The sequence below is a fragment of the Haliotis asinina genome, chromosome 4 (genome assembly GCF_037392515.1).
Source record: "Haliotis asinina isolate JCU_RB_2024 chromosome 4, JCU_Hal_asi_v2, whole genome shotgun sequence".
Lineage (NCBI taxonomy): Eukaryota > Metazoa > Mollusca > Gastropoda > Lepetellida > Haliotidae > Haliotis > Haliotis asinina.
In genome coordinates this window covers 7632652-7650037 of record NC_090283.1, presented here as the reverse complement: position 1 = coordinate 7650037, position 17386 = coordinate 7632652, and the positions used below count along the sequence as shown (strand labels likewise).

The window sequence follows — 17386 nt, the reverse complement described above, 5'->3', positions numbered from 1 at the left end:
TTGCATTGCCAATGTTGATGTAGGGTTGATGTATCGTTTCATGTAGGGTTCCGAGTAGACTCAGATCACATGCCATTAGCGGCAAAACCCAAAGTCCATGAGCAAAGCCACCAGCTAGAAAATAATAAGAAAAATAATTACAATACTGACATAAACTGCTCCGACAGAATTGTACGGAACCATACTAAGTCGGATGTGTACACCGACAATATGAAACAGACCGCTGACTCTGTTGTTGAAGCAGTAAGATTAATCGTTACAGATATAGACCCAGCTCTTGACTTGTTTGTAAAAACAGTACTTGGTGCAGCGGTCTGTATGAAAAAACGTAACACACAGCATGTTTTTAATTGTTTTATTTTTGACAGGTCTTGTAAAAGAAAAAGTACTACACTCACAAAGCCTTGCGTCGATTTGAAACAAATATATCTGGGGAAAATAGACGTAATTATTGCAAAACAGAGGAATTTTGAACGCATGAAAGCAATAAAGCTGATGCATTAAAGCAAGCACCAAATAACCCAAATTCATAATGGCGTATACTTAAGGTATATCTCTTTTGCATCGACCTCGTCCAAATATTAGTAATGATGCATGGTGTCACCACTTCAGTAGCCTGTTTACAACACATGATGCATCAGTGATTGACCACTTCAGTTGTCTGGAAGAACCTCACTTAGTTGATTCGCGTATCCTATCCTAGACTCGCATATTCCCTCGTCTGAAATTTGTAGTGCTATCAAGCATATAGACAATGGTAAGGAAGCTGTTACACACAATATGCTGATTGAAACGATCAAAACAACTTAATCATGCCTTTTCTCGACACTCTTTTCAATGTCCCTAATGTGTCAGGAGAATTTCCTATAAGCTGGACAAATTCAATCGATGTCCCAATAGATACAAATGGTGATAGAAACAACCACGACAACTACAGGGGCATGTCGTTGTTAAGCGTCTTGAGCAAAATCTACACTAGTGTGCTCAATAATAGACTGCAAGTCTGGACAGAGCTTACAGACAAAGTTCCAGAAGCACAGGCGGTCTTCCGATCTGGTTATTCAACCACAGATAACGTATTCATTCTATAATCTACTGCAAAATCCACTGTAAATAGTCACAAATATTTTGGTGTCTGGTTTTCAAGTAACTTATATATGACTAAATGCATCGCAGGCCTAACAAGCCGAGGGAAGAGAGCATTGATAGAAATCATTGTCAAACTAAACAAGATTGGAGTGATTGACCCGAAAATATATTTTAAAATCTTTGATTCTCTGGTGATGAGGATATTAGTATATGGACTACCCAGGAAAGCGTATAATATGTTAAGATATTCTGATGACATTGGAAAAAAGAGTTGGATATAGTTCATAGAATATACTCTGTTTACTCATGGCTTTGGGTACATCTGGATTAGCCAAACTGTTCATGATGAATTTTCATTTGTACAGTTTTTAAGAATGCGCTGATAAATGAATTTTCTCAAACGTGGACTTCGACTTTGAATAACAACTATAGATGTGTGATGTATTGAGACTATAAATTCATATTTGAACCAGAAGGATACCTGCATATTATATCAAATTCAGATGCAATGTCGTGCCACTTCGATATAATGAGGGTGTGTGGCAATCAATCGAACCGGGTTTACGTCTCTGCCCCATTTGTAAGACCGCTGTAGAGGACGATTCTCATTTCACACTTGTATGCCACTTAAACAATGAACCCGTAATAACTGTTTTTCCAGAACACTTCTGGAGATTCCCTTCTATCCATAAATTTGTACGTCTCTTATGTACATCTCAGAGGAATACAATCAAACGTGTACAGTATTATATTTACCATGCATATATAAAAAGAAATATGTATTTAGAAACACTCTAGACTTCACCTGTATACTCTTGTCAACGATATATATGTTACATCTTGTGTATGGGCCCTCGGCCTCGTTACAAATAAACTCTTTTGACTTTGACTTTGAACAACAAGGACAACAACAAAAAAATACAACCAAAATACCTGTAGACTGTAGACTTATGTATGAATACGTTTTAGGGGAGCGGTCCAAGCCGGTAGCCAAGGTACTGTAAGTCCCCATGGACCCTGGTAGGTGATCTACCTTCAGTTGTTGGCGGTCTATAGCTCGTTTTTATATTGTATCGTCTTCCATAGTTAAATTGCTTTAGATTTAATTACTAGTTTTAAATATCTGTCTGTATTCGTCTAGTTGTTTTACTGTCCTTGGTTTGAGAGATTTTTTAACATTCTCTGTTATGTACAGTAGAATACTTTATAACGAACACGGATATAACAAACTGACGGCTATAGCGAACTGTTTTAAAAGTCCCGAATTAACCTAAGTATATTATCATATAAAAAGTCGTGAATAACGAATTCTCTATAACGTATTCAATGGCTATAGCGAACTGATTTGTATATTCTTATTGGTTCTCGTCATGATATCACTGCAACATTGCCGATGTGACGTTAAATATTAACTCACTCACTAACTCAATCATCTTAGGGGAGCAGCAGATAAAACCATGGCTAAAGACTATAATTTACTGGACTGTTTCATTGACAGGAGTTTGGGTTTTTAGCCATGTCTCTCTGCACAGGTATCCGAGATAGAACCAATAACTATAAGGATTGTGCTGGCGGGAGAATGTTTGTATCTGAACTCGAGGTTTAACCTGTGAGGATGGCAGGTACATGGAATATATAACCTGCTGATCCGTATTCATCAAGCGTTGCTTGATCAGCATTTTGACCGTATTCATGTAGTCTTCTGTGTAGTTGAGAAGCACTTCGGCTGTTCCTAAAAACATTGCACCTCCAACCCACACCATATTGTTTTTAATAACCTTTGCGATTGTCTCTTCCTTCTTAAAGGAGGATAGTGCACTATAGGCGACCTTCCTTTGGTCCCATTCTTTGGGAATCTGGAGCTTGAAGGTCTTCTTTTCATCAGCAATACTCCGGAAGAGTCCAATATCTAGCCAGCAGAAATATTTTGTTGGAAACAGCTCCTCCGCTATAACTCTGTTGACCAATTCAAACTTAGCATGCATTGCACATGAGTAGTTCTCGTTGACTGTGTTCGGTTGATGCTCTGGATAGTTGGGCTGCTTGTAGATACTCCGGATCTTATCAGCCAAAGAGAAAGACCAAAGGTTGTATCTGTCTATCAGGAACACTTTCGTCATATTGCTGGGAAACCTGCGTCTCAAGTTTACGAAGTGGTCGTACACATCCTGCGAATCGGTATATGCGACAAGTCTGTTTTTTATGTAGCCAAAAACTTTCATCCAATTCTTATATTTGACCGACGTAAATATGTTAGCGCTACTGCCTTTGGCGAAGGAGCCGATGTTGAAATAAGCTGTAACCACTGTAATTTCTGGTTTGACCAAAGAAGGATCGTCAATGCTTTGAGAAAGGATCTGCAAAGAAAGACAATTCTGATAATTCACAGAGAAAACATTTTCAATACTTCAACCAGGAATGCTTACTTTCGCTGTCTTTCCAGATTCCTTCATCAGGTGAACTGAAGAAAAAGGTCCTCACCTGATGCAGGGATCTGGAATGAACTCGAAACGTTGTGTGAAACACATCAAAGAACATTAATCCATAAAGCGTCCTAGTCAACAAATATATTTCGCGTGAATGTGGCTGAAGTGCAAGTTCCAGAACTGCGAAATATATTGAAAATGGGACTTTGTAAAACTGGCACCTCCTTTAAACTGCACTGCAGTATGGGTGTGTGCGTACTACGCATTATGTCGAAAAGCGCTCGTAAAAATCATCATCATCGTGATCGCTAAATTTTGCCACAGATACTGAAAACACCAAACATCGCTGGGCTTACTCAAGGAAAATGCATACAAAGTAGTCAGACCGTTGAGAGGAACAGTGTCGTTCCGGTGCAGTGTATTTTATCACGTGCTTCGACTACTTAATTTGTCACCTCACTAACTCACTTTCTTTGTACGCTTGTCTATGTTAAATGTCACGTTTAAGGAATGCCCCTTCACTCTAGCATCGAGGCCTTGCCAAGGCTGAAACATAAAATAAAACATTAACAATAATCCGTTGCCGAAATCCGTTGCCAGGCATGCTCAGTTCAGGACAGTCATAAATATTTCATCGTTGCCACTCAAACAGACATCCGTTAACGTTGTGTATGCTACTGGATTCGAACACCCCAACCTCCATATATTTCTGTCACATACCTTTGGTGATACGATTTCAGAAAAAAATGTACTTTGTTTACTTTTTTGCAAAATGTTTGCATGTACACAAACCTATGTTGACACATGTTGGTATTGTGTATGATCTACGACTAGTCCAAGTTACCCATTATTTAACCTCAAATGTTTACATGTGCACCCGTACGGGAAGATACATAATGTTGTATGTAGTGCGGATGAGCTACTGATAATACAGGTTTGTCGGCAACCGGCAAGGCATAAGTCATATTACATTTGCCATTATTTCCCAGCAGATATATGTATACGGGAAATACGACATGTGCAGGTTTGACTGTTGTTATGACCAAAGTTGTTTGTACAGTAATCGCTCTTGAAAGATGATTGGTATATGACGTGAAATGTGCACGTGGAATACGATTTGCTGTTTAAAGTAAAAGAAAAAAACACTTTCAACTATGTAATAACGCAAGTTAAAACTAATGGTCTACGTATACACAGTGACTATCGACCTTGAAAATCGTTTGAATAGAGAATAATAATCAGTGCACGCTACTGTGTACAACCGTCTGCTGTGTTGTACTGTTCTACACACGCAACCCATGCGTTGTGTGTTTATAAGCAGTGATAAAGGGAAATGATGGTGCGTTCATGGGATGTATGTCTTTGAAACGTTTGTTAAAGCTTGTACTTCCTATCCAAACTGAAAGTTCCCTAACTCTTCTGCAGGAGTATATGTTGCCTTTTTAATTGACAAACCTTGGAGTAATGGTTCGTCAGACAGATTTACTGTGAGTACGTGAGTTTAATTTTACCCCGCACTCAGCAATATTCTAGTTATATGGCGGCGGTCTGTAAATAATCGAGTCTGGACCAGACAATCCAGTGAGCAACAGCATCAGCATCGATCGACAAGTGGGTACCGATGACATGTGCCATCCAAGTCAGCAAGCCTGACCACTCGATCCCGTTAGTCGCATCTTATGACAAGCATAGTCGCATCTTATGACAAGCATAGTCGCCTTTTATTTCAAGTATGGGTCGATGAGGGCTTGTTCTACCCCGACCTTCACGGATTCACTATAAGTGACCATTATAACTACAATACCATGAACGATCCGGGGCTTCTTGATCTTCAGCACCGGGCGATAAGCAAGATTTTTTTATCCATAAAGACCCGTGGGTGTTCATTTTAGAACTGAGATTCACCGAACTGATTTATCTCTCTTACTTGGTTGACAAATATTGTATCCCCACTGCGCAGATTGATGGTTATGCTGTTGATCACTAAATTGTCTTGTCCACACTCGATTCTTTCACAAAGCGCAGTCATACAAGTGGAATACTGCTGGGTAACTCATTCACATACTCCTATTCATAAAGTAATGTGTAATGTGCGTTGTTTTGTGGGGTGTTTATGTGTGTTTTGAAAGGAATAAGATGCATTGCCCCGTAACTGGTCATTATTGATGTCTGCACTCTCTAAACTAAAAGTTGTATTGGAAAGACACTTTCTGAAATGATAACAAATAAAGTTCATATTAAATGGTTTTTCAATGGTGTTTGAAAATTTAAGGCATTATGTACATAAAGATGTACCTTTGGTCTTTGAAGCATATCCAACCTGAACGTCCACTTGAAATGTGATGCTGAAGAAGGAGATTGTATTTATTTCATTGCGAATAAAAGCACCGAAACGCTCTACATAAAGTCGGAATCGCACATAGCGTGTTACCTGTATCATCTCCTCATGGAAACGGATAAGGGAAGACATCAAGTTACAAGTGTTCCTTCATCTTATGCAAGTGTCTTCTCAGGGTAAACATTGCACTCTGGGTGACGTTCTGGATATGAATACATGAACACATGTACCCCCGTGTGTTCCCCTATTTCTCATTTTCCATGAGTATATGATAAATGTACTGTGCAATTCCGACCTTCTGTGCAACATGAAACACTATGTAGAACATATGAACACATCACGTAGTTCTGATAAATGTCGCAGATGTTTGGGAAAAGACCGTCACAAACAAATGCAAAAGCAAGTCAAATGTTCACCCGAGTGAGTAAGAGAGTGTGGGTTTGAAATGTTCTCTACATGTCCACCACAATCAGTTTCAAAAGCTTTACTGATGCAGATCTGGAAAGTTTTAAGAACGATTGCATAACGTATGAGTAAATGGTGTGTGACACTCAGTGCAAAGGAACACCCGCGTTGACAGTTCATTTTGGGTTAAGGAGAAAAAGGTCGGTGCCAATTTCGTATATGGATCACTAAAAATAGGTAGTGACACCAGGTGTCTAAATCATCCCTCTTGTCATACAGCCTTGTTGAATCCACGTCGAGTTGAAGCCAATCAAACCATTGTTATTATGGCGACAAAAAACATATTGTCAATTCCACAAGTAGTATAGAACAGCGGTTTTGGATCACGTCTGAATATTGACTTTATTTGTGGAGGCCCAAGTCTGATATAGCCGCTTTAAGCCTTTGTAGCCCCCTTTCCCCTCCCATCCACCACTTGTCGTTCGCACCCTAAATATACTGGTCATTATGCGAGTCAACACTCGCAGATAGTGCCACTACCACTAGGTCATGGTGATATCAGCAAAACAGTTTATTGTGTATCTTCTATGATCTATGTGGTTTTCGTGATAAAAGTCTGTCTGGCTTGTTGTTTCCCCTGTTCTATATACTTTCTTCTCGTCTTCGCTGATGACGGTGCTCTTACGAGACTTGGACAGAATCCCTCGTTTAATGTTGTGGTATTTGGTGAGTTCAAAGAGGACCAAACAAAAATTTAGTTGTCTGTGAGTGCAGTGGAAATACGTTAGCTTATCGTATCCAACTTTGCATCGCCAGGATCCTGATCTCATCGTGTTTCAATGCCTTACGATGCAATCTGCGGGATGCGAACTTAAACACTAACCCCGCCAACCCTGATACAGGGTTATCTCAATGCCATGCACTATGGGTGCGGTTACGATTGTGGTCAACAATCCGACACCTTCTCTCCTAGCCCCATACTGGTAGCCATAAGGGCAATGTCAATCCAATCCACGAAGCTGAGCGGTCTGTGGTACTTCTTGTGTAATGTTTCCCGCTTATCGCGGTCTTGTCACATAACTGTTTCAACTGGAATCTGTCTACTAGTTTCCAGTGTCTTCGCTAATTCATATATGACGGGATACAGACCCATCTTGTGTGCCAAAAGAAGTGTAAGATCAACACAGTGTACACAAGCTGATAGGATGCAAACTCACCAGCTAACTTACAGACTTTGTCTGTAAATCAACTCCACTATGACAAAGTCGAAATCAGCTGCATTGTCCAAATGATGGAATCATTCAACACTCAATAAGCTTGTTAATCCTGAACGATGTACATCGAACTGGAGCTCATTGCAAATAAAACATGGAGTTTAGTGGTACGTTTCATTATGTATCCATACTATCTACTGCAGTATACGAGATAAGTGCCTTAGTTTGCAACTAACTAATCTTTTGAAGTTGATTCGAGTTCTACTCTAGTGAACTGCTACCTAACAAATTGATCTCAGATTAAAACATCACATTTGAAATTCGTGTAATTTTATTTCAGGTACTAAGAAATGATGATCTTTTACATATGAGATGAACAAAATCTATCGTCACCAGTTTGACGTGTTTGGGCATGGGTGAACTAGCATAGTGATAAATAGTGATGAAATAAGTTAGGGATATTTTTCTTTTAATGATTGATACTTTATCAATGCCAGTGAATAAATAGATGATTATTCAAAATTTGCAAATAACCCTGACTATTTTTTGTCCAGTATGTAAACGTTTACCATTACATGAGTCCTTAAAGCAGAATTTATGTCATTGAAATGTTCTCTGATCCATTTCATCACACAGCATTTATTTCATTCAGTGTCATACATAACATAGAAAATATCACTGTTCCCGTTTATTTTGTAGTGTGACATTATTTTCGTTCTTCTAGTGTTTTAACCAATATAGTCATTGTGGCTACAAATGGACTGCTTTTTAATGACGCACAAGCACACACATGCCCAAAATATTCGTAATTAGTAAATTCTGTTTGGACGAAAAGGAAATATCTAATTTGATGAGAATCTCTATACAAACATCTTCCCTCACACTGAGAGAAGCATGGCATTATTCGTTCATTTTTTAAGATTTTTATCTGCACAAACGAAAGGATTTTCAAAAAAGATGAAACAAACTTCAGAGTACTGCCATTGCACCAACATTGCGGCACTGACCATAGAATAATGTTAAATTCAGTCTTCGATGTCACAATATGCGAGGTTCTTCATTGGTCTAAACGAATTTATATTTATGAAAGTGAAATAGGATCGGAGAACAAGGATTACTGCTTGTGTTAACACCGCTCCACGCAGCATAATGTACAACATGAAGTGCGAGATTTGACGTCATAGATATTGACTATTGCATAAATATAATACTTTAACTACGTATAAATATACACAGATAACATCAAATACAATTATTCTCTAAGTAGTCATAGGTTTGAGAGTTACGATTGTGTGTGTCTTATGATCCTCATTCACTAATAGATAAAAACTGACAGCTTAACGCAAAACAATATGCAATCAACCAAATTCAATATCATACAATTTTCGCCGCTTGTACATACCTCACTGTTGACGAATCTCCCTGGTGTGTTAGAGTAAAAATAACATCGCCACATGTCGATCAAACCTGCAGCTCAACTGGTAAGTAAATAACTTATTCTTAAACGCAATATTTATGGACGTCAAATTCATCAAACGAAAATCAGGTCACAATAAAGAAGTTGCCTTCCATTAATCTTACTTTTTGTAAGCATTACTCTTCTAAATTCACGTCAAAGAAATATTGTGATCATCAACCTGATGAGGGGACTGGGCTCAATAAGTTGCGATCCATAATTTTTGTCCTGTATTACTACGCCAACTTCTAAATGCCTTTGAAGAATCAAGTCGAGACCCTATTTTATTGGTCTCTTTCGGAAGCATCTGGAAGTAAGTTAACCACCTGAATGCCGAGTTTTTTTCCAGGCGCAATTTTTCATAAGGTTTGAAATTTTCCAGCATCCAGCCGTTTAATCATTGCTTAGAATGTTCAGGGACATAAGATCGTAGCAAGAAATAGCAAATTTAAAATAGATACAATGCAATTATTTGATAATTCAAAAATAAACCTGTCAAACTTTTAATGCAGCGTGACGCCATGACTGACGCAAAATCACGCAGAACGACAATGGTACTTGTCGGCATTTCTGGCTTCTTCCCTCATTTACAATGTAGACGATAAAAACATATAACAATACACAGATAGTCCAAATAATTCTGATTACTTACATCTCACATTTATGCACAAAAGATCCCTAATCAAGGAAAGAGTCCTCATAAAAGCCTTTATCTTGTAAGAATGTCGAGTTTTGATTGGTCCACGTGACTCTGATAAAATACCATGTGCATCCATCACGATCCGCCGGCGGGCGTATAAAAGTCGTATACTCCCGCTGCGAAAGTCATATCACACTGCTACGCCTCGGTGACGACGCGAAGTGAGGAAAGCGTGCATCGAGAAGCCTTTAGTAACGTGCGGTGCACTGAGGTCAAACGATCAGCTGGTGTCAACATGGCAGCAAGTCGATTCGATGCGTGTTGTTTTGTTTTGATTTAGTGAAAACATTCAGCTAGATAAATGCGTTATCACACCGTGTCTCGGGAAACACGAGGTTTTATCAGTCCCTCATAAGGTTGTATGGTTGTAATACAACCTTACTCGGGACTGATAAAACCCCGTATTTCCCTGATAAAACCCCGTATTTCCCGAGACACGATGTGATAACTTAGTGTACCCTTGTCAGCGAAGCGGCAGTTTTGAAAGAAATCGGTCATCGGTAGTGATGTCACACGTCAACATTGTTGCACATATTAGGCAATTTCTTGAGGTGAAGGTCGGTTGAACTAGAGTGTACACAATGGCCACATCATTCCGATTGCATTTTCAGTATTCTGATGTATATTTTGGGTATTAATCAGATATTTTTTTCATGAAACTGATTTCACTATCTACATATATCCATGTTCAACACCATATCATATGTTGATATAAGGTATGCGTTTGTATTCTTTGAAAGCTTCTGATTGTTTGAATGATACTTACATGAGAAATTGACTCCGTAAGTGTATTATACCCCATTTTAAGCCTTGACACAAGTATTGGAAAATCACACATAGCCATTACAGCAACATGTGCTTTAGTTAACTTTGCTCTACGATATTCAATACGTTGGGATAAATATTGAATTTTCATATGAACAGGTTAATAAACAGTGATTTCATTCAACCTTGCAGGTAAAACAGATAATATTAATAAAAGTGATTTGTACGTTTTATGAAATGTCCAGCCACGCACATTTAAAGGAATTGTCTTGTTTATTGCACTGGTCTCTATCGTTTTTATAGACAAAAAATTATGAATATTGATTGAACAGGTGCAAGTTTGTCAAAAACGTTTTATAATTCATTATCAGTTTTTAGATAATAAAGTCAATTCAAGTTTGATTAAAACATATCTTATGGCAGAATATCTAACTCAAACAATACTTAAAAATATATACACCAGGTCCTAATTTGGAGAAACCCTACGTCCATATTCTAATAGTTCGATACTGGAAAAACAATCTCTTTATACCTTACCTTGCATACTTATGAAGTGAAATAATTACAAAAGCATAAGTATCCTAAATAAGCATTCAATGAATATTCAGGTGTTGTGAAATTTTCATTTACGCTAAATTGATGGCAGGCAGGTGCGCATGCTACTCACAATAGCATACGCAGTAAAACAGTCTTATTGTAGGCATATTCAGGGCAATATTTCAGTGGCAAAACCATTAATGTTATGTTTTGTCTAAAAAGTGTTGAATTCTGTCACAGAAATCGAGACCTTTTACATATTCAGTGGGAATTAGGTTACATATATCCTAATCAGCAAACCAGTGTCTTCTTTTCCCGACGTCACAAAATGCACAAAACATGCCATGACGTCTACTAAAATGTCGCATTATTTTCAGTTATTTCATTAGATTTGAAAATGTGGCTGTTACTCCATTAATAATGATGCAAAATTAATCAAATTACATCTACACAAACAGTAGAATATGGGACTCTCAGAACTAAATTATGTATCGTATAGGGCCACCCACATCACTATTATCTGCTTTCTGATGTAGTGCATTGGCATCTTTTCTGTCAATTTGTGAAACTACCAAAAGGTATCCTGTCCCATTGGAGGCCTTTGTATTGGAAAAGGTTAGTTCACCGTGAACAAAACATAACGAAACTATACCGTCCGTATCTGCACCAAATTCTCCCAGTGTGATCTAAATTACAGTGACCTTACGTAAACCATAGCGGAGTTATGCCCCCTTACCTTTATACGTGCATGACCTCTCTGTCGACGTTTGACGTCATAGAAGAAAATAGATTTTTGGCACTTATTGCGGGTCATTTTGTTCTGTTGTGCGTATGACCTTATGCATTAGCACATACATCCAGTTCACATATACTTATGTCGTTCAGATATCATGCTGTATTTTCTTCGCTCACATTTTCCGTAAAGATAACACATTAAAAATATGGTAGCAGAGTGCTTTTATTGGTGCACGATAAAAAACGAAAAAATTTACTGTTTTTTAACGGACACAAAAGTTTTGGACAACATTTAGCCGTGTCTATTTATCAACTACCTGAGTTAGTCGCAGATATATTTATACCAACGTATAGGAAATTAAATATTCTATATTTCTGCATAATTTTATAGTCGTACGCAGATCCAGGACCACGCGAGCGTAAATATCTCACAACGTTCCCTTTTCAAACCTTACGAAAAATTGTGCCTGGAAAAAAACTCGGTATTCAGGTGGTTAAATTACTTTCAGATGCTTCCGAAAGAGACAAATAAACTAGGAACTCGACCTGATTCTTCAAAGGCATTTAGAAGTTGGCGTAGTAATACAGGACAAATTTTATGGATTGCAACTTATTGACTCTATATTACGACGTTTCGGGGCCTATCCTAGCCCCTCATCAGGTTGAGCTGAACTGAACAGTAAGGCTTAACTGTTAACTCTGCCCATGACATCACAATACTTATGACGTCACAATACTATAGCAACATGATGTCAGTAGCTAACAGGAACACCATGACAACATACTAGTAGTTGAATCAGGAGCGAATGATCACAGCGAACACGACCTGTATAGTGAATACATCTTGCTATGAATATATAGCACTGTTGTTGGATTAAATTAGAAATGGCACAGCCAAATTATGCAAAATTGTTGATTTGGACATGTACAGAGATTTTTGATAAATGTATAGCATGTAAAGTAAAACAAATTAACAGTACATAGAAATTAGTCTTCATTCAAGGGTTCCCATGGAGGCAAACCCCTTGATCTCTGTTGATCTCCGGTACTAATCTTGTAATGATGATTGACTCAGGAAGTTTTCTTTTCCACCAACCATTGACGTTGGACGCCAAGATTTGAGAGTGTTGCCAGTTGATACAGTGGTGTTGATTTTTAACAATGTGTTCTGAGAGTGCATACTTAAGGTCAGATTTTTCAACTGAAGTTTTGTGTGCTTTCGATCTTGTTGAAAGGTCGGCACGTTTCTTCAATATACCTTCTTCCACAATCACAAGATATTTTGTATATACATCGTTTGGAATTGGACTCAGTCTGGTTGCTGCCAGGATTCAGTGGGTAGCCTGGTACCTGTCCGGATTCACCTCCATGCGAGCCGAAGAGCAGCACCAGTTGCAGACACAATTTTAGCTTCACTGAGGGACTAGACAAACGTTCAACGTTCAGTATGAGGATAGATGGGCCTGTTATGCATGCCAGTGTGTCGGTAGAGGGATACTTGTTCCCTTTTCTTCAACTTTGGTTGAAGTACTGGAATTTTTACAGTCTCATCTGGAAGCTGGTTAGCCACGTCTACTACCTGAGGCTACTTATCTACTATATCTGCCTTCCATATTCCTGTCAATGGTGCTCTCTTGGGACAGCACCCACTTGTGCAGCGCTTTATAGCAGGCATTGACAGGATCCGTTCGACTGTGCAGCAGATTAGTCCCCTGTGGGACTTGTCAATCGTTCTTGATTGACTGTCGGATCCTATATTTTACGAGCTGTCATCCCTTTCACTCCAGCTGTTAAGTTGGAAGGCTGCCTTTCGTGTGGCGGTAACGTCTGGCAGGCGGGTAGGGGACATTCATGCAATGTCTGCGGTTCTGCTGTGACTGTCTTACCATCCTAAGATCGCAGGCGCCTTTCACGTAACAGCGCCTATCGAGCTACACGCTCTCCTTCAGTCTCTCTCGCCCGGTATCTCTCATCAAAGTGCTCACGTCTTAGATGTCCGTAAGACCATCAAGGCTTATATCAAACTAACTGCTGCTATCAGGAAAGATAAGCAGCTGTTCTGTTGTTATTGCGGTGGGAGAGCTGGTTTTCCGGCATAAAAGCAAACCATTTCTAGGTGGCTTGTCTTTGCCATTTGTGTGAGTTATATTCACAAGATTTACAAATTCCCAATGGGTCATTCAGTTAGGGCAGTGGCCACATCATAGGCTTACGCGGCAGCACTGCCCATTGAGATCTGCTCAGCAGCGGTCTGGAGACGACCAAGTACGTTTATGCGCTACTACCATCTGGACAAACATTCACGGAAGCGTGCTCGGTTTGGCCAGACAGATCTCAACAGTTGGCAGAATCGTAATTCTCTAGCCGAATGAGCTTTCGACATTACGATTGCTTTTTCTTTTGGTGTTGTGATACGGGATGCTACCATTCTTGTATTCGGTGATGGATATTTGATTAGTGGCGGCTTTCTGGTATCAATTCCTTGGTTATAGTGTCGACATACGCTATCACATATAACATACGTTATAGTGTCGACATACGCTATCACATATAACATACGTTATAGTGTCGACATACGCTATCACATATAACATACGTTATAGTGTCGACATACGCTATCACATATAACATACGTTATAGTGTCGACATACGCTATCACATATAACATACGTTATAGTGTCGACATACGCTATCACATATAACATACGTTATAGTGTCGACATACGCTATCACATATAACATACGTTATAGTGTCGACATACGCTATCACATATAACATACGTTATAGTGTCGACATACGCTATCACATATAACATACGTTATAGTGTCGACATACGCTATCACATATAACATACGTTATAGTGTCGACATACGCTATCACATATAACATACGTTATAGTGTCGACATACGCTATCACATATAACATACGTTATAGTGTCGACATACGCTATCACATATAACATACGTTATAGTGTCGACATACGCTATCACATATAACATACGTTATAGTGTCGACATACGCTATCACATATAACATACGTTATAGTGTCGACATACGCTATCACATATAACATACGTTATATTGCTGACGCTATCATCCGCTGTTTAATATTCCTGTCACTGCACTTCGCTGGTTTGGGATTTCTCGGTGGACATAGGATGGTCTGACAATACTTTCCACCTGATTGGATATGACATAAATCCTTTTGATCGGCTCTTGCTACCCTGGATTGATCGGGTAAGCTTTAGCAGTGACTAAGAGTGTGTGAAGCAGACAGAATGCCTCTCCCCGACTCACGTTTGATGGGAATCTTGTCTTATGCTATATGTATTCCAGTGAGGACTTCTTATGAAAAAGAATTATAGAAACCTATAGAGGTTATGAATTTTTTTAAGAAGGTTCTTCTTGGGGTATGGCCACCCACATTCCCACATTCTGTCTGTTTCGTTCCGCATTTAAAGTGAGGTACGACGTAGACGTCAAGAGTTAGCTGATCTTGGCTGTAAGGGACCGAATGGAGGCCCTGTATGGGTGGTCTCACAAAACAAAACAAACATTTATTGAAATAGGGTTACAACTGTCGTAGGCATTTTAAAATGGACATTTTAATGCTATATGTGCCCGAAAGAGGACATTCTTTAAAAAATCATTACCTCTACAGGTTTGATTAGGTTGTTTGTACTCTCTTTATAACCATAGCAGGCCAGGAAAGGTTTTTCAGACTTTAGTAGGTCAGATAACTGATCAGTTAGCTGATCTATCCACAGCACTTGGGGCTTAGGGAATTTCTAATGTGGTTCAAACGCTTGAGGGGGATCTGAAAGAGTACACATCATATCGAATGCAAGTGACATATCTAAATAGCTGCTACGATGACACATGGGATAAAGGATGTATTAGGAATGAGGGCAACTCTGAAATGGGACAATGTGGTACAGATCAGTATGGACACCTATGAATACATCATGAGAAGGTTAAAACATTCGTGTGGCCCAAGTCGGCCCAAATGGAACTGAAACTGTAAGACTGGAACGAGAGAATTATTAAGAATTAATGATCCCTATTAAAAGCCAGTGTTGTGTCTGTTGGCAGTAGAAAGAAGATAGATTAGTTACATACTGGGCAATAAGCAAGTAAACTACAATTTAGAACTTGAAGGAATGCACAAACAACATTGACGCAAGCTATGATTTTGAAAGAAAAGAAGAAGACGGTTGAAGAAATACTTTGAAAATGACATATAGAATACATATGAATATGATTAAGGATCTTATTATCAATGATCAGTATTTGGTTGCAGACAGCGATAGGTGTGTACTGACATAGTAGCGAAAATACTTTCGACCTTTTGAAGCAAAATGGTTACAAACGAGAAATCACCCGTCTTGCAGTAGCTCTACCCAAGACAGAATCTTATGACACTGGCAAACATTCAGATGCACAATCTTGCCGAGTTAATCTGGTAGTTGATACGGCTGTCCCAAAATCACAAGGAGCTAAAGGAGAAACCAGGGTTAGACAGCTGAGAGAAGCAGTGAGAGGCTATTTTAGAGATATGAATAGTACTGGTTACTAGTTTCTAATTTCCAAATTTCACGTTGACCAGGTTGCCAAATAAGCTGAAGGGAGCAGAGAGTATTTCAATAAACTATCTGATCCAATAATTAAGGGTATGGATACCACAGGGGATAGTGGGAAGATGTCATACTAGAAATACATTTTAGATGGTAAACATCTTAATATATAGTCGTAGTGGGTTATAACAAATTCATCAAACCATGGCTAGTCAAAAGAATAGAGAGGGGAAAACATACCCAGACTGCTTCCATGTTAGAGATGGCGCCGATGGAATCCGGAGGTGCGAGTAACACTAACCGAGATCGGGTAGCCTCTGCGCCACTTCTACTGGGAGGAGAGTGCAGGGACAGCACAACAGAACATACACCTAGGTTACTTCCATGTTAGAAATGGTACTGATTGAATCGGGAGGTGTGCGTAACGCCAACAGAGAGTGGATAGCCTCTGCGCCACTTCTACCGGGAGGAGAAGGTGATGAAAGCAGTGGAATTCCATGAGGGCCCTCAACTAGGTCCATCATGTCAACAGGGAAAGTGTCCGGGGCTACAGAGGAAGATAATCAAGACTGTGAACGTAACGGTTGGTTTTAATCCCACATCTACCTTTGCAATATAGATTCCAGAGTTTATGCCATAGGCCTGTTCAAGTGGCATGACTTTCGTATCCACGCATCTGTACAGTATATGAACTCTATTATCATCTTATCTAACCAGTGCATGAACTGAATAATGAATATTGGACAATCAGCACCCCATGGGTTTGGTGTCTTTAAGAGGCCATATGTGCGGCTGACACCCTAGAATATGGACCCTTGCACATACACTTGTACAGTGGATTTCTATAATCAATTGCACAGCGCAAGGGAAAATGGTAGCAAGATGATCCCTGAAAACTCATGGGAAAATTTCCACTTGGAAATGTTCTGGTTAAAGGGGACGAATGTAACAAAGTCAGCCTTATGGAGCCTGGGCAAGTGCCAGCAGCGATCAGGGACAGGAGTGATTTACAACCGAGTGACCACAGAATGGCCAGGGAAGGACTCTTCAAGGTTTAACGTCACTGTGCCGGCACCCTATATGTTGTTATAAAGGATTAAATGTCACAGCTAACAGCATTCCAGGTTATAGCCTGTTTCATTCAT

At 39.3% G+C, this 17386-nt stretch overlaps 1 protein-coding gene across 2 annotated transcripts in view; it reads right to left on the bottom strand.

Moving 5' to 3' along the window:
- Positions 1–340: 340 nt before the first annotated feature.
- LOC137281239 (uncharacterized) overlaps positions 341–17386 on the bottom strand; it is a 77241-nt gene continuing 60195 nt past the window's right edge. For both annotated transcript variants that reach the window (XM_067812382.1, XM_067812383.1), the window contains exons 3-5: positions 5811–5860; positions 3984–4061; positions 341–3446 (exon numbers count right to left, since the gene is read on the bottom strand). In XM_067812382.1, coding sequence (XP_067668483.1) covers positions 2565–3446; positions 3984–4061; positions 5811–5860 — 1010 coding nt within the window. In that variant the 3' untranslated portion in view covers positions 341–2564. The remainder of the gene's footprint in view (positions 3447–3983; positions 4062–5810; positions 5861–17386) is intronic.